This window comes from Oryx dammah, unplaced genomic scaffold (genome assembly GCF_014754425.2).
Source record: "Oryx dammah isolate SB20612 unplaced genomic scaffold, SCBI_Odam_1.1 HiC_scaffold_5, whole genome shotgun sequence".
In the NCBI taxonomy this organism is placed as follows: domain Eukaryota; kingdom Metazoa; phylum Chordata; class Mammalia; order Artiodactyla; family Bovidae; genus Oryx; species Oryx dammah.
In genome coordinates, this window is record NW_024070189.1 from 93,322,965 (window position 1) to 93,347,726 (window position 24,762).

A 24,762-nucleotide genomic window follows, 5' to 3' on the forward strand; every position below is an offset into this window, starting at 1 on the left:
ATTTTGATGTAGTTTGCAAGTTGACAGAAAACCCTCAGGAACTGGACCAAATTCACTAGTTTTACCTCTTTGATTTTATTATCTGTCTCGTGGATTTATGTATACACATTATATATATATGTATGTATATGTAAAGAGAGAGATTTCCCCTCCCTGAATCAGAGAGTCAGAGGCAGGCGGGTGTATTGTTTCTTTGCCTTTAATTCCTTGGGGGTTATATTCTAAGAACAAGAAAATGCTCTTACACAACCGTGGTACAATGTTTAAAATCAGGACATTAACACTGATGCAATATTTGAATCCACAATCTATTAAATAAATTTCATCCATTGTCCCAGTGTTGCTTGTCCTCAATAATATTACTTCCTGTTCCTAGTCCAGATTCCAATCTCAGAAAACACTTGGTAGTCAGTTACTTTGATTGTTGATTTTGTACTAAGGCAAAAAAAAAAAAAAGATCGTAAGAGAAAACTTTGTAACACTCTCTCAGATGTCTGTCGGCTATTCTGACAGTCACTAGAGGAATATTTGTGAGTAGAATGATATAATGGATCAAAAACCTTTCTTAATCATCTAGCAGAGTTTTTTAATGTACTTTTATTTTTAAATTTTTATTGAAGTGTCTTTAATTTACAGTGTTGTGTTAGTTTCAAGTGTCCAGCAAAGTGATTCAGTTATACTAAAAATGTATTTTTAAATAGATGTCAATTTCAGAAGGGTGTACCCGTACATAGGAAAAATGAAAAATCAACTTGTGCTTATATGTGAGTATGCCGCTACGCACCCTTTACTTCAGCCACATTTCCTTTCCCACAAGAAGTCATGGGGCACATTTCCTGCGTCCCTTCCAGGGGGATATATGTCCCATTCATCCTTTTTTTCCCCCCTCATTTGAAAATGTAATTTACATGCAGCAGAATTCATGTGTTTCAGTGTAATGTTCTGTGGGATCCTTGTTCCCTGATGAGGGATCAAACCCGTGCCCCCTGCATTGGAAGGAAGTCTTAGAGTCTTAACCACTAGACCTCCAGGGAAGTCTCATTTTGACTGATTATTGGGCTTCCCTGGTGGCTTAGCTGGTAAAGAGTCTGCCTGCACTGCAGGAGACCCGGATTCAATCCCTGGGTCACGAAGATCCCCTAGAGAAGGGAATGGCAACCCACTCCAGTATTCCATGGACAGAGGAGCCTGGTGAGCTACAGTCCAGGGAGTGGCAAAGAGTCGGACACAGCTGAGCGACTAACACTTTTTTCTTTATGGTCGTGTAACCACCACTACAGTCAAGATATGGAATGGTCTGGTCACTCCCCCACTCCAAATTTCATTCTGTTGCTTGCAGTCAGCCTTCCCCAGTTCCCGCCCCTGGTTACCACTAACATGTCCATTGTCTCTATAGTTTTGCTTTTCCCAGGATGTCACATAAAGGGAATCATAGAATGTGTATCTTTGGAGACTAGCTTTTTACACTCAAAATGATGTGTTTGAAATTCATCTCCATGTTGTGGTAATCAGCAGTTAAATTAAAAAAAAATTTTTTTTTGGAGTAAAGTTGCTTTACAATGTTGTGTTAGTGTTTGCTGTACAACAAAGTGAATCAGCTACATGAATACATGTGTGTGTATGCCTGCTCAGTCATGTGCTTTGCGACTCCATGGACTATAGCCTGCCAGGCTCCTCTGTCCATGGAATACTGGAGTGGGTTGCCATTGCGAGAATACTAAAGTGGGTTTCCTACTCTAGGGATCTTCCTGGCCCAGGGATTGAAACTGCGTTTCTTACATCTCCTGAATTGACAGGCAAGTTCTTTACCACTAGTGCCACCTGGGAAGCCCCATGTATACATATATTCCCCCTTCTTTTTGGCTTTCCTTCCCATTTAGGTCGCCACAGAGCACTGAGTAGAGTTCCCTGTAGTATACAGTAGGTTCTCATTAGTTGGCTTCCCTGGTGGCTCAGAGGTTAAAGGGTCTGCCTCTAATGCGGGAGACCTGGGTTCAATCCCTGGGTCAGGAAGATCCCCTGGAGAAGGAAATGGCAACCCACTCCAGTATTCTTGCCTGGAGAATCCCATGGACGGAGGAGCCTGGTGGGCTACAGTCCGTGGGGTTGCAAAGAGTCGGACATGACTGAGAAACTTCACTTCACTTCTCATTAGTTATCTATTTTATACTAAGGTGATGGCACCCCACTCCAGTACTCTTGCCTGGAAAATCCCATGGGTGGAGGAGCCGGGTGGGCTGCAGTCCATGAGGTCGCTAGGAGTCGGACACAACTGAGCGACTTCACTTTCCCTTTTCCCTTTCCTGCATTGGAGAAGGAAACGGCAACCCACTCCAGTGTTCTTGCCTGGAGAATCCCAGGGACAGGGGAGCCGGGTGGGCTGCCGTCTATGGGGTCGCACAGAGTCGGACACCACTGAAGAGACTTAGCAGCAGCAGCAGCAGCAGTGTATATATGTCAATCCCAAAGAAAAAAACAAATGTCAGATATTAATACATATATGTGGAATCCAGAAAAATGGTACAGATGAATGTATTTGCAAAGCAGAAACAGAAAACAAATGTATAGACACCAGGGGGGAAAGGGGTGGTGATGGTGGGAGATTGGGACTTAATTCTTTTTTGACTGCTCTCTAGAGTTCATTGTATGGAGATACAATGTTTATCCATTCCCCAGTTGAGGGATATTTAGTTTGGTTTCCAGTTTTACAACCAACCTAGACAGCATATTAAAAAGCAGAGACATTACTTTGCCAACAAAGGTCTGTCTAGTCAAGGCTATGGTTTTTCCAGTGGTTATGTATGGATGTGAGAGTTGGACTATAAAGAAAGCTGAGCGCTGAATGCTTTTGGAGTGGAGCAGTGGTGTTGGAGAAGACTCTTCAGAGTCCCTTGGACTGCAAGGAGAGCCAATCAGTCCATTCTAAAGGAGATCAGTCCTGGGTGTTCATTGGTAGGACTGATGTTGAAGCTGAAACCCCAATACTTTGGCCACCTGATGCGAAGAGATGACTCATTTGAAAAGACCCTGAAGCTGGGAAAGATTGAGGGCAGGAGGAGAGGACGACAGAGGACGAGATAATTGGATGGCATCACCGACTCGATGGATATGGGTTTGGGTGGACTCTGGGGGTTGGTGATGGATAGGGAGGCCTGGTGTGCTGCAGTTCATGGGGTCGCAAAGAGTCTGACACAACTGAGCGACTGAACTGAACTGAACTTGCGGTGATGATGAATATAGCCACCGTAAACATTCCCATACAGGTCTTTGTGTGAACCTAAATCTTCTGCTTTGTTCTTCACCTCACCTGGCTAAACCCCTAGGTTCTGTGGTAAGGATCAGAAACATATGTTTCACTTTACAAGAAATGACCAAACTGTTTCCCAAACTAGCTGTCCATTTCAGAGTCCCACAATGTATGTCTCTTTCCTTTTCCCACTAACAAGCTATATTCTTTAGATACTTTTCCCCCTTTAATGCTATCTTGGAAGTGATTCCAACATTAAAATGCATCGAGCTGCCTCCATTTTCACAACTGTGTACCATTCCATCCCTTTGATCCACGTTAATTTATCTACACAGTCTCCTGTCTTGGACTTTTATGTTGTTTACAGGTTTTTGCTATTGTAAACCCCAGTGGCTAATGTCCTGTAGGGTACAGAATATCCTTGTCTAGGCATCTGGGTGCACATATGCTCTCTTGTCTGCAGGATAATTCCTAGCAGTAGATATACTGGGGTCAAATTGCACCTGCTTCCTTTGCTTCATACCACCCCTTTCTCTCTCTCTCTCTCTTTTTCTCTTTCTGGCTTCTCTGGGTCTTTGTTGTGTCATGGGGGCTCTTCTTCAGCTATGGGCTGTAGCTGTGGCCCATGTGGCCTTTGAGCACAAGGCTCAGTAGTTGTGGCACAAGGGCTTAGTTGCCCCCATCGCATGTGGGATCTTAGTTCCCCGCCCAGGGTTTGAACCTGCATCCCCTGCATTGGAAGGCAGATTCTAACCACTGGACCACCAGGGAAGTCGCCCATATCACCTGTCTAAACCCAACTGGCATTTCTGTAGATTTCTCTCTGGAGAAAGAGTCATTTGGTCAGGAGCCTTCCACTTTACTTCGGGAAGTTCAACCAGAGAAGATGCCCTCTTGCGGTTTGTTTAGAATTCACTTTTCAATCTTCTCAGTGGGGTGGGATGAAAAAGCCACTTGAGGTGAAAGTTTCAGGAAGGTAGTGGCTGCTTCTGCTATAGTGAAGTTGGAGGCCAGAAGCTTTTGGAAACTTTAGGGAGAATGGGGAAGATATTGGGGCCAGCAGCCCAAGGCAGCTAGGGTGGGAGGGTGGGGGACGGGAGATGGGTGAACAAGGAACCTGTGTGTTTGGAAGGGGGAGGTCTGGGTGGATTTTCCATTACACACGAGTCATGAACCTGTCCTGGGAGGGTCCATAGCTCCTGGGCTTCTTGGCATTTTCTTGAAAAGACTTCCATCCTCTCTGGAAGGAACAGCTTGGAGGGGAGGGCGTGACATTTTGAGCCAGGGCTACTGTGTGTTGAGTGTGAGTGTGTTGGGGACTTATTTGGTGTCTATGAACGGGGACAGGGCAAGGGGAGCAGGGAGGGGAGAGTCAGACCCCTCCTCCATTCTCATCTTGCCAAATGCCTGGTTTTCATAATTCAGCCTGGGATGAGGGGGTGGGTGGGGAACCACCAGTGGCATTTCTGTTAAATAAGATAAAGTACTTGGAAACAGAATGGAAGACCCCCAGAGCTGCCTTATTGTTATCAGAGTATAGTCTTCAAAAGTTAAAAAACACAACTCTTACGCAAACAAACAAACAAATCCCCCAACCAACCAGTCAAACCAAAAAGAACACCAGGCGGCACTTTTAACCCTTTAGCAAGGGCACTAGCCGGGATGGTAAAGCCAAAGCATTTGTCATCACTAAACCAGGATCACAAAGTTAGATATGAGGACGTTACTGTCCCAGGGGCAATAAACGTGTCATCGTTGCAGATTATTTCTTCTCTGGGATAAAAATGATTTATAATATATCCATCTCTAAGTTAACATCTGGCTTTCTGGAGTTGAGGCCCTAACAGAAATGGTGAATCAATCACAGGTAAGTTTCACAGGAGAAGGGGTTGACAAATGGTCCAGCCCGTTGCCTGCTTGTGTAAATACAGTTTTATTGGACACAATGTGTTTGTACCCATAGGTCTTCTCTGAGGCTGTCTTCACACAGAGTGCCCTTGTTGTGGCACGGAACATATGGCCCGAACATTTGCTTTGTGACCTTCTGTGGGAAAATCTTGCCCGCTCTTTTGCTGGAGAATGAAATTGTTCTCAGCCCTAAGAAGGCAGGGCTCCGGAAGAAGACTGAATGGCCCTGTGGGCTGCCTCTGGCCTTGTGTGTGAGCTTCGGGTCATTTTTTCTTCTCATTGTCTAGGCAGGAAGGTTTATGTGTCTGGGAAGTTTTTGGTAGGTCTTTGCCAACAGCTCTTTTGAACCGAAGTGCTGACCCTCAGAGGCAGCCCCAGCCCAGGAAACAGACTCCTTCCTGCTCACACGTGTGCTTTTCCAGAGGGTGGAGTCTTCAGGGATTCTAGATAATTGTCTGCCTTCTGGATTGCTTCCTGCCATTGAGTTCCTTTGGTTCCTGTGGACAGATTATTAATAATGATGAGAATACTATTGCCCACAATAACTGCCATCAAAGCTACACTTGCCTATCAAATAATCCAGTGCCTTGCCCACATCCCTTCTTTTAGGTGTGAGAGGGAGTTAAGAGGTTGTTATCATCCCCATTTGACAGACAAGAAAACTGAGGCTGTCATGGGTTCTTTACAGAAACCTTTGTGGCATGCCTGTGGGTGGAGAACTATATGCGGGTCACTCCTCCTGACTGGGTGGACCCTGTGGATGCCTGTTTCATTGCTTAAACCTAGAAGTATCTTGTTCAGAGCCAAAAGATCGAAGTTATGGCTTTGGCCCTGCTGGGTCTCAGCTGAGTAAAAAGTCTTCTCTGTGAGATGGAGATAATGTTACTTACCTGCTTTCCCTGCTGGAGTCTTTACTATGATTAAGTAAGACTCTAATACTCCAATACTTTGGCCACCTGATGCAAAGAGCCAACTCATTGGAAAAGACCCTGATGCCTGGAAAGACTGAGGGCAGCAGAAGGGGGCGACAGAGGATGAGATGGTTGGATGGCATCATCAACTCAAAAGACACGAGCATGAGCAAACGCAGGGAGATAGTGAAGGACAGAGAAGCCTGACGTGCTGTAGTCCATGGCGTCCCTAAAAGTTGGACACGACTGAGCAACTGAACAATAACAAAGAATCTAATGGGGGGTATGGAAACCCTAAAGAACCTCCACAGAGACTGGTGGGTTAACTCCATCCTGCTCCTGTTAGAGTTTCTTAGTTCTTTCTGGATCCACACAGAAAAATCTGATGGTGCACTTGGGTACAGATGCTCCAAATTTTCCATGTAATTTTTAAAAAAATAATATTTACTTATTTATGTTTGGCTGTGCCAGCTCTCCACTGCTTCACAAGCTTTCTCTAGTTGCAGAGAGTGGGGGCTGCTCTCTAGCTCCAATGTACAAGCTTCTCATTGCTACGGCTTCTCTAGGGTGCATGGGCTTTAGCAGTGGTGAAGCACTGGCTTGGTTGCCTCGAGGCATGTGGGATCTTCCCCGATCAGGGATCAACCCTGTGTCCCCTGCATTGGCAGGTGGATTCTTAACCACTGGACCACCAGGGAAGTCCCTTCACATCTCTAATTCAATGGCTTCCCCCCGTCTCCACATACACCTTTGGATTGTGACAATCTTGAGGAGAATTAAAATTCCAGAAAAATTTGCCTAAGAACCCCTTGCAAAGCTTGGATTTTCCCCCCTTCTTGACCTATAGGATTGATTTTCATTGTATAAATTTCAGCAGCTAGTTATTCAAGCTCATTGTATTGTGTATAGACATTTTCCTCCTTTTTAAGTTGTAGTCAAGCACCTATTTGGTGAAGGGCATGGCAACCCACTCCCACTCCTAGAGAATCCCATGGACAGAAGAGCCTGCTGGGCTACAGTCCATAGGATCACAAAGAGTTGTACACGACTGAAGTGACTTAGCACACACGCACGCAAGCACCTATTGGTGATGCTGTCAGTGGGAATTCTGCCTCTGTTAAAAAGAGGGTTCTGACACCTGCTACATGGATCAACTCTGAGGACGTGTTGTGGTTTAGCCGCTAAGTCATGTCTGATTCTTTGCAACCCCGTGGGCTGAAGCCCCACCAGGCTCCTTTGAAGCCCCACCAGGCTCCTTTGTCCATGGGATTTCCCAGGCAGGAATACTGGAGTGGGTTGCCATCTCCTTCTCCAGGGGATCTTCCCAACCCAGAGATCGAACCTGCATCTTCTGCCTAGGCAGGTGGATTCTTTACCACTGAGCCCCCAGGGAAGCCCCAAGGACGTGATGCTCAGTGAAATATGCCAGACACAAAAGGACACACGCTGTCTGATTCTGCTCATTGGAGGTCCCGAGAGGAGTCAGATCTGTAGAGACAGGAAGTAGATGGTGTGGGTCAGGGGCTAGGGGTGGGGATGGGGGAGTAAGTGTTTCTTGGAGACAGAGTTTCAGTTTGCGAAGGTGAGAAAGTTCTGGGGATAGTTGTACAACAATGTGAATGTACTTAATGTTACTGAGCTGTACACTTACAGTTGGTTAAGATGGTCAGTTTTATGCATATTTTTCCACAATTAAAAAAAAAAAATTTGTTCCTCGTTGCACTAACCACACTCAGCAGCCGCAGGGAAGTGGCTACTGTGTTGGACAGCGCAGATCAAGACGATTTCCTTCAACGCAGAAAGTTCCACCCGACACCTATCCTCGTGTGGAAATGTAGCTTCAGAGGCCTTTTAAGTTCCCTGGGTCTGGTTGGTGATGTCCACGTGGGCCGTAATGTTCACTGCAGCTCTCAAGGAGCCTGGGGATTTAGGGGTGAAGAACATGTCCCAGCTTCCAAACCGTGTTTTGCGCTATGCAGGAAGTGAGCAAAGAAGGCATCCTTGGGGAACAGGCTCTGCTTGTGGCCTCAGAGGAACCATCAGTCCAAGAACAAATTTGCTGGCAGCCTGAGGAGGGAAGGCTGATCATGGAGGTCCAGGCCAGATACTGAGGGACCAAAATCAGGGGCAACCAGGAAGTCATGAGTAGTGAGATGCCAGGAGAAAGAGTGTGTTACAAGCTGCTGGAGAGCGCCAGAGTGGAGTCCAGCCTTCAGTGGACAAGTTCAGTTGCATCAAGTAAGAAACTCCAGATGTAGAAATCCAAGCACAGTCTCTGCCCCGTTCATCACCTCCTGCAGGTCACAGCAGAAACACCACCTCCACTTACCTTCAGCACAGTGCTTGCTGTGTATGCAGTTATACTTCTTTTTTTAATTTAAAAATTGTTATTATTATTTGGGGGCTATGCTAAATCTTCAATGTGGAGTGCAGGCTTTCTCTAGTTGCAGTGCACAGGCTTAGTTGCCTTACCACGTGCGGGATCTTAATTCCCCAACCAGGGATCGAACCTACATCCCTGGCATTGGAGGGTGGATTCTTAACCACTGGACAACAGGAAAGTCCCTGCAGTTATGCTTTTAAATAATGAATATGCCTCCTCCATTAGACTTGTGGGCCTAAAGGCAAACTCTGTGGCCATTGTGTTCCCATAGAGGTTGTAAACATCTGGAACAGAGTGAGCAAATTGTGCGTTGAAGCACAGATAAACCTTTGGGACATTTGCTTAGCCTCCTCTCACCTCAGTTTCCTCATTGTAAACTGGAGAAATTGTAGATCAGGATATATCTGTTTATACCAGTATGGCAGCTACGTGCAGGAGCAGACTTGCTCGAGGCAATTGTGTAATTTCCAGGAAATGTGCAGACTGCTTCTTAAACAAGCTGGTAATTCTGTTTTGTTTCTAGTCTTTTTTTTTTTTTTTGAACTTTATTGGAGTATAGTTGCTTTACAATGTCGTGTTAGTTTCTACTGTACGGCAAGGTAAATCAGCTATACATATACATATATCCCCTCTTTCCGGGATTTCCTTCCCCATTTAGGTCACCACAGATTCCTGAGTAGGGTTCCTTGTGCTGCACAGTAGGTTCTCCTTAGTTATCTATTTTATACACAATATCAATCTTGTGGAAGTGAAAGTGTTAGTCATTCAGCCATGTCTGATTCTTTGAGACCCCATGGACTGTAGCCTGCCAGGCTCCTCTGTCCATGTAATTCTCCAGGCAAGAATACTGGAATGGGTGGCCATTTCCTTCTCTAGGTTATCTTCCCGACCCAGTGATTGAACCGGGGTCTCCCACATTGCAGGCAGATTCTTTACCATCTGGGCCACCAGGGAGGCCCTGGTGTATATATGTCAATCCCAATCTCCCAGCAAGCTGGTATTAAGATTTAAATAACATCAACTTATAATTAAAGAAATTAAGTTAAAAAGCAAAGAAAATAAATACTTCGTACTTACCACTTCCTAATCATCTCAGTACCTTTTTCTATGGTTATGCTTTTGAGGCTGCTTGCCACTACTGTTTCTATGTGATTGGATGTATTATTTAATGCTGTGCTACTGTAATGCTGGCTTCACATTCAGTAACTTTAGGTGGGGTAGCTTGAAAAGGACCTTGGCAGGAGTATTTACACCACGGAAATAGGCCAGTGCTCTATAACAAGAGGTTCTCTACCCCCACTCAATGAAGAAGTTGTTAAACGTTTAAGAGCACATCACTGGCTTGGGGGCTGCAACGAGTTAATAGTTATGCCTGGGAGTTGGGACATCAGAAACTAGCATTGTTTTTAATACATATTTATTTAGTTTTGGCTGTGCTGAGTCTTTGTTGCTGTGGGGGCTTTTTCTCTAGTTGTGACAAGTGAGGGCTACTCTAGCTGCTCTTCATCAGCTTCTCATTGTGGTGGCTTCTCTTGTTGCAGAACGTGGGCTCTAGGGTGCCCGGGATTCAGTAGTTGTTGCAAACGGGCTCAGTAGTTGCAGCTCCCGGGCTCTAGAGCACTAGCTCAATAGTTGTGGAGCACAGACTTAGTTGCTCCTTGACACGTGGGATCTTCCTGGACCAGGGATGGAACCTGAGTCCCCTGCGTTGGCAGGTGGATTTTTTACCACTGAGCCACCAGGGAACTCCAGAAATTTGTATTTTTAACCAGCAGGAAACATGTGCTGTAGAAGTGAGCCGTAGCTGACATGATTTTGTTTGGCTTGCACTTCCTCCTCTCGAGTTGCTGTCGCGGCATTGGGTAAAGCCGTTGACCAACTGTTTTCTTTCTCTCTCCAGTGTGTCCGACTATCTGTAAGTCACATGGCTGCACCTCTGAGGGTCTCTGCTGCCACAGCGAGTGCTTGGGCAACTGCTCAGAGCCCGACGACCCCACCAAGTGCGTGGCGTGTCGCAACTTCTACCTGGACGGCAGGTGCGTGGAGACCTGCCCGCCCCCTTACTACCACTTCCAAGACTGGCGCTGCGTGAACTTCAGCTTCTGCCAGGACCTGCACAACAAATGCAAGAACTCTCGGAGGCAAGGCTGCCACCAGTATGTCATTCACAATAACAAGTGCGTCCCTGAGTGCCCCTCTGGCTACACGATGAATTCTAGCAAGTGAGTCCTGAGTGTGGGTTCCAAGGGGGCGGAGGGCAGGTTGTCAAGAGGGAAAGGAACATGGGGTTGTTGCTGGTAGCACCACCTGTTAAAATTGTGTGAGAAGCTAGGGTGGGTTGGCTATGAGCAAGGAAGCTGCTGCTGATGCGTGACACAGTGAGGTCTCTCAGATGCCATTCTGGCCTCCTGGTTTTGGGCACTGGTCTTTGGAGAGGGAGTCAATGACCTTTCTCTCACAAAGGGCCAGATAGTAAATATTTTTGGCATCTTGCATACCAAAAATTGAAAGCTTTCTGTGCTTATCATTGGAAACAGAAGTCCTTAGTTTCATATACAGTCCTTTATATGGCCTGACTGCTCCCACTGATGGAACTGTCTATCACAACCCAGGTCAGAGCTCAGATTTTTTTAAGTGTTTTCTCTGAACTGGGTCTGGATCGTGTCCTGAGGTTAGCCTGGAGTGCAAGGAAGAAGGACTCAATTCTAGATTATTCTCAAGGCTTTGTTGTTTCTTGAAGGACAATACCATCAAACCATTTCCTACTATTTGGGTGAGAAAAAGCAGGGTTTTCTCTCCCCAGGGGTGAGTCAGATTTCCTCCACACACCTCAGACTTTTTGTTCACGCTGTTAGCTTCTCAGATGAGCTATTTTGGGGGCTTGGGGCTGGAACAGAGTTAAAAAAAATCCATTTCCTGGTTTTTGTGTTGAGGGTCTGAGAAAAAAAACATGCCACAAAACAACACGAAAACAAATCAGAGATAGACGCACGTCAAGGGGCCTTGAGCTGACCTGCTTACATAAAACATCTTCCCTCTTCAGACTTGGAAATGAGCCAAGTGAGAGTGTTCTGGTGGGAAATTTTATTTCCCTGGGTGGGGAGGGTGGGAAGGAAAACAACCTTTATTCTGGCTCTTAGGAGCTGCTCTCTGAGTGTTTGTGAAACCTGCAAGTACAGTATGTTTTGTTTCGCTCGTTTTTGATAAAACCTATCACGTGGCTTTGTGGACCAAAAATAGGCTCCTATAAATCACCTTTGCATTCCAGACAGAGCTATTTTTTTTCTTTTGGGGGGCCAGTTTATCAGTAAGATTGGGAAAATGATCATATTCCTCTTGATTTATTTATTGTTTTCGTGTTTGAAATAAAGCAAGGCTATTAACATCTTCCACTAAAAGACACTGGCTTTAAATAGAAGAAGGTTGGTTTTTTTTTTTTTTTTTCTGATCATAACAAAGATACGAAAAATAGAGCAACTTCCTTTGATGTTTTCCTGATGGCAGTGGCCCCAGGATTGAAGCCCCAGGAAATTAACGTCTTGTCCCATGATGCTTGGGACCTTTACTGAATGAAAGAGGGGAAAGAGAGGGATGCTAATTGTGACCCATTCTGGCCGTAGTTGAGGGCTTCCCAGGTGTTGCTAGTCGTAAAGAACCCGTCTGCCAGTGCAGGAGACGTAAGAGACTGGGGTTCGATCCTTGGGTCGGGAAAATCCCTTGGAGGAAGGCATGGCAACCCACTCCAGTATTCTTGCCTGGAAAATCCCATGGACAGAGGAGCCTGGCGGACTACAGTCACATAGAGTCACAAAGAGTTGGACGCGACTAAAGCAACCCAGCACGCAACATGGCAGTATGTTACTTTGTCAGTTAAAAAAAAAAACTTTTTTTTCCTTCTGAAGCTTTTATTTTGTGGAAGACTTCAGTGTGGTCATGTTTTCTTATGTGGTTTGATATCAAATGGGGCCAGATACGTTTTCTTTCTTTCTGGTGGCTTTATCTGGGAAGTAGTTCTTGATGTTTTTATAGCAGAGGACTGTGAACCCATGTGGGTTCACTATATCCCATCCACGGTCACTCTGAGATACCTGGTAGGGTGCTTTTCAGATGAGGAGGATTAGATATTTGGGGTGCATGTTAAGGGTGTGATGGGTATGGGGCATCCCTGTCCTTCCCCCTCCCACCCCCTACCCACCTTCTAGAATTCTTTGCCTCTTGATCTTCGCATGGCTGGGTTTCTCCTGGTCACCCAGGGCATCACAACTTAAAGTTCACTTCCTTTGAGACTTGTTTCCTGTGTGACCACCCCGCCCGAATTAACCATCTGGCTACGCTTTGGCGCATCTCTCCGCTTTAACTCTTTTCGTGCTCTTTACCACTAGCTGATATTTTCATTGTCCGTTTGTGAATTTTCGCCAATGAGACCCTGCGCTTCAGAAATGTATCAGCTAGCTCTTGCTGTGTAACAAACCTTCCCGGTACTTTGTAACTTATAGCAACACTCATTTATGGTTTCTATTGATTTTGTGGGTTGACCAGAGGTTTATCTGGCTCGGCATGGGTCAGCTCTGATGGGATGGTGCAGCCTAGCCTCTCATACCCTGCATGGGCAGCTGGGGCCTCTCTCCATGTGTAGCCAGGAACCGCAGGCTTTAAACAGTGTAAGTGCTTCTTAAGCCACTGCTGTGTCACATGTGCTAAGGGTTCATCAGCCAAAGCAATTCAGAGGGCCACGCCCAGATTCCAGGGGTGAGGGAGTAGACTCCACTTCTTGGCTGGAAAAGGACATGTGGATTTCCCACAGGGAAAGTTGGTTGTTTGTTCACTTGTGTGTACCTGTGGTTTACAACCGGCATTGGCAAAGGGCCAGATAGTAAATATTTTCTGCTCTGAGGGCCATATGGTTGCGGGTACTCTACTCTAGCCTTATAGAGTGATAATGGTCATAGATGGTACTCAACCCAGTGGGTGTGTTCTGATACAGTGCTAGTTACAACAACAGGTGGCCAGCTGGAGTTGACCCATGGGCCGTAGTTTGCTTATCCCTGGCCCGGAGGATCATCTGTCGCATGATAAGTGCTCAGTGAGTATTTGTAGAACCAACAAAAGAACCCAAACATTGGGTCATTATTCTGTTTCCACCCCAGCTGCTCTGACACCAGCTGGGTATACTACAATAGATGTCAACATCAACCACCTGGAGTTGGCATCGGACCCACAAGTTAAAGGCTTGGTCCTCCACTGCACTGGCTTTACTTCACATGCCAGCCACACTTTGGGGGTCCCCAGGGCAGCCACGTGGGCACTAGTGGTAAAGAAACCACCTGCCAATGCAGGAGACATAAATGCCGAGTTGATCCTTGGGTTGGGAAGATCCCCTGGAGGAGGGCATGGCAACTCACTTCAGTATTCTTGCCTGGAGAATCCCATGGACAGAGGAGCACGGTGGGCTACAGTCCAGGGGATCGCAAAGAGTCAGACACGACTGAAGCGACATAGCATACACGCATGCAAGAGCACCCACACTGCTGATTGGTTGGCTATAAATTATGAGGCTCCCACAAACCCATTGGGTTCAATAATTTGCTGGGACAACTCACAGAGCTAAAAGAAAAAGGCTGTTGGTCCAAGCCTATGGATAGTAGCACCCTGGGTTAGGGTGCCTACAGAGCTCACCTAAGCATACATCACCTATAGCGAGCTCTGCAGACACTGCCCCCGGCGGGGGGGGGGCACCCTATTTATGGCTGGGCCAACCTTGCTGCGCTTCAGCAAGAAACCATCAGGGAACTTTAAGGAACAAGGTTTGTTATTCACAGGTCCTGGAGGCTCACACAGTGAGGTCGTGGGAAGAGGGAAGGAAGAAGGGAGAGAGGGAGAGAGCCACACACAGAGAAGAAGAGAGAGGGGGGAAAGGAGGAGACAGAGAGAGAGAGGAAAAGAGAGGGAAAGAGGAAGGGAAAGAGAGGAAGTGGCCCTTGGGAGGTCTGCTTTTTTTAGGGTCTGAGGACGGAGTTCTGGGGTTTGATGGCTTCACTCTGTGGTGAATTTAAAGCTCAAGAGCAGGAATTGGGGCACAGGAAGAGAGAGGCCGGGTCCATCAAGTGGTCAGTTATCTAGGTTCCTCAGGGCTTTCTGAAAGAGGGACCTTCAGGGGTGGGGGCAGCCTTGTTCCTTATCTAGTTGTTTTCGTTACATTTTACTCAAGACAGATGTCTTTTGAAATAGATGCCTCAGCAGTCAAAAAGCTTCATGTCAGGGACTTAGGATTACAGCTTTATTATTAAGGAGGCACAGAGGATGAGGGCTGGGAGAGTTCCAGACACAGGGCTCCCATCCCCTCGTGGAATCAGAAACATCAGCTTTATAGCACAGCTGTGTGCTCACCAACCAGAAAAATGGACTGAGTTGGTGTCCAGAGTTTTTCTTGGGGTTTTGTTATATAGCTGTGATCAATTGAATCCCTGGCCATGGATTTGAGCTCCTCCTTCTTCTCTGGAGGTCAAAGCGATGAGGCAACCCTCCAAATCACACATTTGACCTTTCTTGTGACCAGCCCTCATCCTGAAGCAACTAGGGGTCACTGCTTCATTAGCACAACAAAGATGTTTCTATCACTCAGGAAATTCCAAGGCTTTTGAAGCTCTGTGCCAGGAGCTGGGCACCAGATGTGTTCTTTATTATACCACCATGACAAAGCTCCTCCTGCAAAATTGAATAGGCAGAGGTGTAGAAATAACAAGGGTACCAGTGATACCACTAGTAAAAGATGATATCATAGCAAAGGACTAACGGTTTTTGTTTTCTGTGTGCCACTTTAGGTGGCATATATCATTCAGTCATTCAGTCCTCATCACCACCTGCCCTGTGAAGCAGATACGCTTATCGTCTCTATTTCACAGCGTGTGTGCCTGCTAAGTCACTTCAGTCGTGTCCGATTCTTTGCAATCCAGTGGACAGTAACCTACCACTCCTCTGTCTATGGAATTCTCCAGGCAAGAGTACTGGAGCGGGTTACCATGACTTCCTCCAGGAGATCCTCCCAACCCAGGGATTGAACCCAGGTCTCCTGCACTGCAGGTAGTCTCCTTCATTGCAGATGGATTCTTTACCAACTGAGCCACCAGGGAAGGTCAGACCCCACACAGAACAGCAGACAGCCCATCACCTTGCAGTAACAGCCTGAGTACCACTAGCTGGGGGTAAAATCATTAGCTCTGCACAGCTGGTCACTATGGTTACGTCAGGAGCCCCATCAGTTCCTTGTAATAGTGTGAGTTCTGTCTCCAGGGTAGTAAGTACATGGTTCTCCATGGGGTACAGTGGGAATCCCTTCTCTTTGGGGTAAGGCAGAAGCCCCATCATTTTGGCATGAGTACCCTGACCTTGGGATAATGCTGTAGAACCTGTCACCCTGGAGAAATGCCCTAAGCCTATCCCTTTAGACAGTGGTTCTTATCTGGAGGGGGCTTTTTGCACCTCCTTCCCCAGGGGGCAATGTTTGGAGACATTTTTGGCTGTCATGCCTTGGATGGGAGGTGGTGTTAGCATAGTATGGGAGCGTGAGGATGCTGCTTAACACCCCTCATGTGCAGGACAGCCCCCAAGAGTGAAGACTTCTCCAACCTCAATGTCAGCAGTGCTGTGGTGGAAGCACGCTGCCTTACGGTCGCTTGGGACCCTGTGCAGCACGCTCTCTGCTCTGTGTGTGTGCGTGCGTCCTGATCTTTCTCCCCACTCTTTCTGCAGCTTGATGTGTACCCCTTGCCTGGGCCCCTGTCCCAAGGTATGCCACCTCCTGGAAGGTGAGAAGACCATCGATTCGGTGACATCTGCCCAGGAGCTCCGAGGCTGCACCATCGTCAACGGAAGCTTAATCATCAATATTCGAGGGGGCAGTGAGTGCTCTGGGGGGAGGGGTTGCCGCCTCCTGGGATCCACTCTCCCTCTGAGCACACCAGGACAATAACCCAGAGACCCATCAGTGGAGTCATGCAAGGAATAATGTGCTTCCAAACTTGGGGTTCACAGCTCAGTCCTGGACCCATCACAATATTGTGAAGTAATTAGCTTCCAATTAAAATAAATAAATTTAAAAAAAATGGAAATGCCTGATGTCCCAACTCTCAGCTTGGAAAATAAGAATCTTGGGGTGGGGACGGGGAATGGGGCAAGGAGGAGCAGGGAAATGGGTCCAGGACTGAGCTGGGACATCAGGCATTTCCATTTTTTTAAATTAATTTATTTAACTGGAGGCTAACTATTTTACAATTTTGTGATGGTTTTTGCCATACATTGACATGAATCAGCCACAAGTGTACATGTGTCCCCCATCCCAAACCCCCCTCCCACCTCCTTCCCCATCCCATCCCAAGCAGATAGTATGACCTCTTTTGCAGGTCTGGGGACTGTTTCCAGAAATTCTGTCACAGGCAAAAAGTATTCCTTTGTTTATTTATTCAACAAACGTTTATTGAATACTCACAGTGAATAAGGCCAAGTCCATGCATGGTGGATCTTGCAAATAAACAAATGAATGTATAATATAAACCCAGGCAGTGGTTCCTGCACTGAGGGGCACCAAAGCAGGGAGATGGAGGGAGCAGGGGTCAGCTGCATAATAAACACATTCAGCTTTGCAAGCAGGACAATCTCTGTCATAACCACACTGCCTTATAAATGTGCTTGGAGCTGGGCTCGCAAAAATCATTTTCAGCCTGGAAGTTAACTCTTCACCATGGGGAATTCTGGAAAGGTTAAAATATTTTGGTAGAAACCCACTGGATTTTCATTCTCTCCTTTCCTTAGACAACCTGGCAGCTGAGCTAGAGGCCAACCTTGGACTCATTGAAGAAATTTCAGGATATCTGAAAATCCGCCGGTCCTATGCCCTGGTGTCACTTTCCTTCTTCCGGAAGTTACGTCTGATTCGAGGGGAGACCTTGGAAATTGGGTGTGTGGGCCTGATGCTGTATCTGTGGCCTCACTAGGAAGTTTGTGAGTTAGAAAATCTTAGGTTTTTTTCTGTCAAGACATGGAAACAACCCAAGTATCCACTGATGGGTGGATGGGTAAAGAAAGCATGATGTGTGTGTGTGTGTGTGTGTGTGTGTGTGTATGTAATGGAATATTATATAACCATAAAACTACCTTTTTTGCCAAAGTTCATACCTTTCATTTGGATTATTCCAATGACCTCCTTGCTGGTTCTAGAACTACTAGGGCCATCCCACAGAAATATAATGCAAGTCACATATGAGACTTTAAATACTCTAGTAGCTACATTTTAAAACTTTAGAAGAAATAGGTGGAATGAATTTTAATAATGCATTTTACTAAACCCATTAAATCTAAAATGTTATTTTGACATGGACTCAATATCAAAAAATGATAAACAAGATCTTTTACATCCTTTTTTTTCATGCTAAGTGTTTGAAATCTGTGGGGGTTTTTGCTGTTTTTTTGTTTTTACTTCTGATACAGTTCAGAAGGGCCACATTTCAGGGGCTCAATTGGCAAATGTGGCTGGTGGTTTCTGTGTTGGATAACACAGGTCAAGCTGCTGTCCATTTCCCATTCACCATATCCTGGTGGCCCACTCATAATTCTAAGGTGTAGGTCTCCCTGAGTTACTGAGTTGTTATAAAACCTTCAGTGGCCCCTCTCTGTCTACCGAGGAAGCACATGTGTTCTTGGTCTTGGTCTAGCATGCAGTATACTAGAGGGTTTGGCCCATGGTATCTCTTCAGTATTGCCTTTCACCTGTTGTTCAGAACAAGCTAGTTTGCTCTTCCCTGAGCCCAGCTCAGGTGCCTCTGTGTCTTTAGTCTTTCCCTTTTGCAAAACCCATATCTCAATCCATCACACTCTTGCCCTCCTCCCCTACAAGACTGATCTCAAGTATCTTCCCGGCCTTGAAGACCTCCTCACCTTCCATTCAACATGTAATGAGTATGTGTCAAGCAAGTGGTTAGAACTGGGGATGGAGCATTAAATGAGATCAATTCCAGCCATGGCCCCACCATTTTGGAGATGGAGATGACAAGCTGACGAATGATTAGGTCTGTGTGCGTTTCCATAGGAACTACTCTTTCTACGCCTTGGACAACCAGAACCTAAGGCAGCTATGGGACTGGAGCAAACACAACCTCACCATCACTCAGGGGAAACTCTTCTTCCACTATAACCCCAAACTCTGCCTGTCGGAAATTCACAAGATGGAGGAAGTTTCAGGAACCAAGGGGCGCCAGGAGAGAAATGACATTGCTCTGAAGACCAATGGGGACCAGGCATCCTGTAAGTGGCAATGCTCTCGTCCTTTCATGGACCAGACAATGTGACTTCCCCTACCTCCCCCACCATACTGGTACTCAGGGTGGGTGTTACTTACCCCCAATGAGCTAAAACAACTAAGTGTGTGTTAGATTTTCTGAAACACTGAGGACAAGTGTTGTACATGTTAATCTCTTTGCCAAATACCAAATACAATGCCTGATGCTGAAGATTCCATGTAAGCATTGAATGAATGAGTGAGTGAGTGTCACCTCCCTTATATATATGGCCTTGGCTCAAATGCTACAGCAAAGTTCTGCAGTTGCTACAACTGGACGCTGAGAGCTGACCGCCCTCCTGTGACGAGTTTTTCTCTGGAAGAAATAGCTGAGCATTGAGGTGCCAAGGCTTCCATGATACCCTCATGTGAAGCTGTTTTGTTATGAGACAGTTTGGTCCAAACTGTGGTAATTCAGGGGAGGGAGAGAGCAAGGTTGGGGTGGAGCTTAAGGGAGGGTTTATATTCCAGGCGGAGGGAATTACTGTCTCCAAGGCATTATCTTTCCGCAGAGCGGTCACTCCAAGATATAATGATCTGCACTCTCTTTAAGCCCAGTCAGCTTGTATCCATTTGCACTGGAGTTACTTTTTCTGACATGAGAATCCACATGTAAGACAAATTGTGTTAGGACAAATGTTGTTCTTGAAAGTGTCCTTTTCCCAGCACCAACTGGCCACTTGTCCTTCCCTGTTGGTGGCAACCACAGTTCTTTAGATGAGCATCTGGCCAATAATTGACTTGCAGTTGGGGCCAACCTATATGATCTGTTCTTGCCTCTGAACAAGGGAGAGGCACATGGGAATGAGACCTCAGTAGAAAACAGCAGATTGCCATCATCCTTCTTGTGGATTCTCTTGGAAGTATGGGATCACCTGCTTTGGGCTGAAACAGATTATTTAAAATTCTAATACTGGGTGTTTTGGTTTTTTTAAAAAAAACCTTTCTAGGTGAAAATGAATTACTTAAATTTTCTTACATTCGGACATCTTACGACAAGATCTTGCTGAAATGGGAGCCGTATTGGCCTCCTGACTTCCGAGACCTCCTGGGGTTCATGTTGTTCTACAAAGAGGCGTAAGTAGAAAGATAAAGAGGTGTGTGTTACATTTGTGCTCAGAGTTCCCCCACTGAGGTTCCTTTCTATCTCCTGCTTATCCGTGGAATAAATATCATAGATCCCTTGGTGGGATCTCACCAGTTGATGGTGTATCAGTAACATTTCTTATTGCCAAAAGCCAGAAATTGAAGCAGGCAGGTTTCTTTTGGAGGTCTAGATTGGGCTATCTCCTATAGAAATATTCCGTTTTGCACCTTGTATGTACATCTCACCAGACATTCTCAACAAAAAGTCACAAGTCTACTTAGGAGGTGTCTTTTTAAAAAAGTCTGCTTAGTATGTGTCTTGGTAGGTATTTCTATTTAGTAGGTATCTACTTAGTAGGTGTCTTTTTTAAAAAAAGTTTATTTTAAAATCTATTTTGGATTTTCTCCAACACAAATAATTATGGTAAAACAAACATGAAATTGATCATCTTAGCGATGTTTAAATGTACAGCTCAGTGGCATTAAGTATATTCGTGATGCTCTGTGACCATCATCACTGCCCCTCCCCACAATTTAGTCATCATCTTACACTGAAACACTGTCATCATTCAGTGACACCTGGTCGTCTTGAGTATATGACTGTGCTGGAGTTTTAAAAGGAGACAGTGGAAGTGGTGATCATATTACCATGGATAATCGTTCCATCCCTTATGATTTACTGTGTCAGGCTGTGTGTGGAGGAGTCAGCCCACATCCTCTCATGTGATCTTATCACTAACTCGGATAGTATCATCATCATGATTACTATTATTAATATTACTGGGAAATCGAGACATAGGGAAAGCAATCCCTTTCCCTTTGACTGCTTCTGTGTCCTTTCTCCTTGTGGCAGAAGATTGTTGGTGAACAGGGTGCAAGCCTGTAGGAGGTAACTTCCCCCAGCCACATCTCTCTGGTCTTTAGAACTATAGTCAAGGAATGATAACCATCTTTACCTGTTTGGTCTTGAAAGCCCTTACCAGAACGTGACAGAATTCGATGGGCAGGATGCCTGTGGCTCCAACAGCTGGACAGTGGTGGATATTGACCCGCCTACGAGGTCCAACGATCCCAAGTCACAGAACCACCCTGGGTGGCTGATGCGTGGTCTCAAGCCCTGGACCCAGTATGCCATCTTTGTCAAGACCCTGGTCACCTTTTCTGATGAACGCCGTACATACGGAGCCAAGAGTGACATCATCTATGTCCAGACAGATGCCACTAGTAAGCATTTCTTGTCAATGTGAACTTATGCGTGAGCTCAGACATCTTGCCTTTCATATGAAATGCTTGTGTTGTTTTTCTTTTTTTTTCTGCATGGTTGTTGGCGTCTAAAAGAGCTGGGCACTGAGATTTACAATTTCAGAAGATGAGGCAGTAGCAACAAGACATTAGAGAGGAACATATATTTCTTCTTACCATTATGGAAATTTTTCAAATATTTACAAAAGTAGAAGAAAATAGCCCCTCTCCCTATGTAATCATCTCTTAGCTTCAATAATTATCAATATTTTGCCATTTTTTGTTTCATCTCTGCTTCTCTCCTCTTCTCCATTTTTTTGAAATTAAAATTTTTAATTGATTTATTTTTTAATTGAAGGATAATTGTTTTACAATGTTGGTTCCTGCCATACATCAAATGAATCAGCCATAGGTATACCTATGTGCCCTCCCTCTTGGTCTTCCCTCCCACCTCCCACCTCATCCCCTCCCCTAGGCTGTCACAGAGCACCAGTTTGAGCTCCTGGAATCTTACAGCCAATCCCCAGTGGCTATCTGTTTTACATATGGTAATGTATATATTTCATGCTACTCTCGTGAATCATCCTCCCCTCCCCGTCTCTCCCTGGGTCCACAAGTCTGTTCCCTAAGTCTGCATCTCCACTGCTGCCCTGCAAATAGATCCATCAGTTCATCTTTCTAGATTCCATATATATGCATTGATTATGATATTTGTCTTCTCTTTCTGACTTACTTTACTCTTTGTAATAGGCTCTAGGTTTGTTGTTGTTGTTTCTTGATGTGGACCATTTTTAAAGTCTTTATTGAATTTGTTAGAATATTGCTTTGGCTTTATGTTTTGGTTTTTTGGCCACGAGGCATGTGGCATCTAAGCTCCCTGACCAGGGATCGAACTGCACCTCCTGCCTTGCAAGACAAAGTTCTAACCAGGGGACCACCAGGGAAATCTCTCCCACATCTCCATGTTTTGGGGAGGAGTAGGCCACTGGAGTATTTTCTAGAGTGTGGGACCAGGGATGCTGCTCAATCTACAACAATGCACAGTACAGTACCCACAGCAGAGAGTTATCCAGCCTCCCAAAATCAGCAGAGAGAAATCCCGTCCTATAGCGCAGAGCCCAAGCTTTATGAAGCAGCTCTTGTGACGACTGCCCTCTTGCCCTGTATCCTCCAGCAAAACCAAAGGACTTAGAGTTCGGGAAACTTGCAGCTTCCAGGCTTTTGTACACGCTGTGTCTTCTTTCTGAAGACTCCTACTCCTACCCCTTGCTGACTCTCAGCCACCTCCATTATCCAGGGGAAGCTTCTGTGGAGCCCAAAGTTGATGCCTTTGAGGGGATGTGAAATGGACTGCCAGCTCAGTGATAGGTTTGAACAGCATCCCACTGCTGAAATTTGCCCCATAACTGGGTTCAGTTTGGGGCTAATCAACCGGAAAATGTGACTTTATCTATTCCCACCACCCTCCTTTCCCCACCACCTTTCCAGTGCCTGAAACAAAGAAAGCTTGCCTTTCCTTAGAGCTTTGTAAATGTTTGTTGCAAAAATCGTGGAACATGGAAATCTATGTAGTCTGTGGTACTGCATGGATTGAAATTTTGTAACCCGTGCTCTTATTAGGCAAGTGTTCCATATGTCCAGGTGTCTCCAGTTTTCTCTGATGTTAAATAACACTTCAGAGAACATCCTCAGGATTTCTTTAACTTGGCTGTTTGCTCTCATGCCCACCTGACCGCTTGTACCCTCCCCCTCACAGTGGATCTGTCTCCTTTCTCCTTGGCAGATCCTTCCGTCCCCCTGGATCCCATCTCAGTTTCCAATTCCTCGTCCCAGATTATCCTGAAGTGGAAGCCTCCCTCCGACCCCAACGGCAATATCACACACTACTTGGTGTTCTGGGAGAGGCAGGCGGAAGACAGTGAGCTGTATGAACTGGATTATTGCCTCAAAGGTGAGTGCAGACAGGGGTCAGGGAGGGGCTGGTTTTACACACCGGATCCACTGCGTTCTTGTTTTCCGAGACACGTCTCTCCCCTCCCATTTCCAGCATGTGCTTGTGGGAGCACGTACTCCATTTTATCTCAGACAAAAACACACACACGGGCATTCTTCAGAGATACCGAGGGTTCAGTTCCAGACTCCTGAAATGAAGCAAATATTGCAATAAATCAAGTCACATGAAGTTTTTGGTTTCCATTGCCTATAAAAGTTATATTCACATTATACTATAGTCTATCAAGTGTGCAATAGCATTATCTTTAAGAAAAATGTGCTTAAAATATACATGTGCGTGCGTGCTAAGTCACTTCAGTTGTGTCTGACTCTTTGCTACCCCAAATAGATAATTAACAAGGACCTACTGTATAGCACAGGGAACTCTACTCAATATCTTATAATCTATAATGGAAAATAATCTGAAAAAGGATATATGTATATATGACAGTTACTTTGCTGTACACCTGAAACTAACACAACATTATAAATCAATTCTATTTCAATAAAAATTTTAAAAAGAAGAAATCGAGACTAAAAAAAAAAACCATGCACATACCTTAATTAAAGAATACTTTATTGCTTTAAAAACATGCCCAAACAATTACAACAGTAACATCTAAGATCACTGATCACAGATCATCATAGCAAGTAGAATAAAAACGAAGAAGTTTGATACATTGGGAAAATTACTGAAGCATGACATAGAGATACAAAGTGATCAAATACTGCTGGGAAAATGGTGCTAATAGTTTTGCTGGACTTGGGGTTCCCACAAACCTTCGATTTGTAAAAAACACAGTAAGGGGAGGTCTGTCTGCCCGTTCACATTTCTAAACATCACAGGGTGCAGACAAGCTCTGAAGACTCATGTTGAAACCAGACACTCCCCATGTCTTGGCGTCATTGCATTCTGGAATTTTCTCCTCTTCCCCTTCCTCGTCCACCTCCCCCTGGTGGGGATGTAGCTGTTATAACCCATGCAAGACTTCTCTGCTAAGCTAGAAACACAACTAATGTGTGGAGTGGTGATTGACAAAGTTAGGGAAGAATTTTGGTCCCTTATTTTCTAAATTTTTTATTGGAGTAGTTTATTTACAATGTTTTATTAGTTTCAGGTGTACAGCAAAGTGAATCAGTTATACATATATCGACTTTTTTGGTCTCTAATTTTATTTTTATTTTTTACATTTAATTTTTTTGGACACATGGCATTTGGGATCTTAACTCCCAGACCAGGGATCAAATCCACCCCACCCTGCATTGGAAAGGTCCTAACTGCTGGACCTCCAGGGAAGACCTGGCCCCTAAGTTTAGACCCTTACGTTTTAAGGATTGGAGACAGCGAAGAGTCTCCAATCTCTTCCTCCCTAGGCTTTCCATTAAAAATGTATATGAATGACACATATTTTCCAGTCTTTAGTCTCGTTTACTTAATGGGTTTGCATCCATCTACAGAAAAAGGAAAAAATATTTGAAGTCTCAAACTGGTGTGTATACATTAGTCTTACATTATTTTAAAACTGGGTTGTAAAAAAGTCCATCAAACTGAAGAAACAGAAGTCTTTTTCCCCCTTTTAGTTGTTTTGTTTGAGTCTATATAAGATTCCCCCTGCCAATCCCTAGACTCTTTTGTTTATTATTTATTTAAAAAAAAATTATT

At 45.2% G+C, this 24,762-nt stretch overlaps 1 protein-coding gene across 4 annotated transcripts in view; it reads left to right on the plus strand.

Annotated features, from left to right (window-relative positions):
* Positions 1 to 24,762, plus strand: part of INSR (insulin receptor) — a 144,068-nt gene that overhangs the window by 76,216 nt on the left and 43,090 nt on the right. For all 4 annotated transcript variants that reach the window (XM_040240604.1, XM_040240605.1, XM_040240606.1 and 1 more), the window contains exons 3-9: positions 10,350 to 10,671; positions 16,199 to 16,347; positions 17,258 to 17,402; positions 18,531 to 18,745; positions 19,730 to 19,856; positions 20,839 to 21,089; positions 22,891 to 23,058. In XM_040240604.1, the coding sequence (XP_040096538.1) occupies positions 10,350 to 10,671; positions 16,199 to 16,347; positions 17,258 to 17,402; positions 18,531 to 18,745; positions 19,730 to 19,856; positions 20,839 to 21,089; positions 22,891 to 23,058 (1,377 nt within the window). The remainder of the gene's footprint in view (positions 1 to 10,349; positions 10,672 to 16,198; positions 16,348 to 17,257; positions 17,403 to 18,530; positions 18,746 to 19,729; positions 19,857 to 20,838; positions 21,090 to 22,890; positions 23,059 to 24,762) is intronic.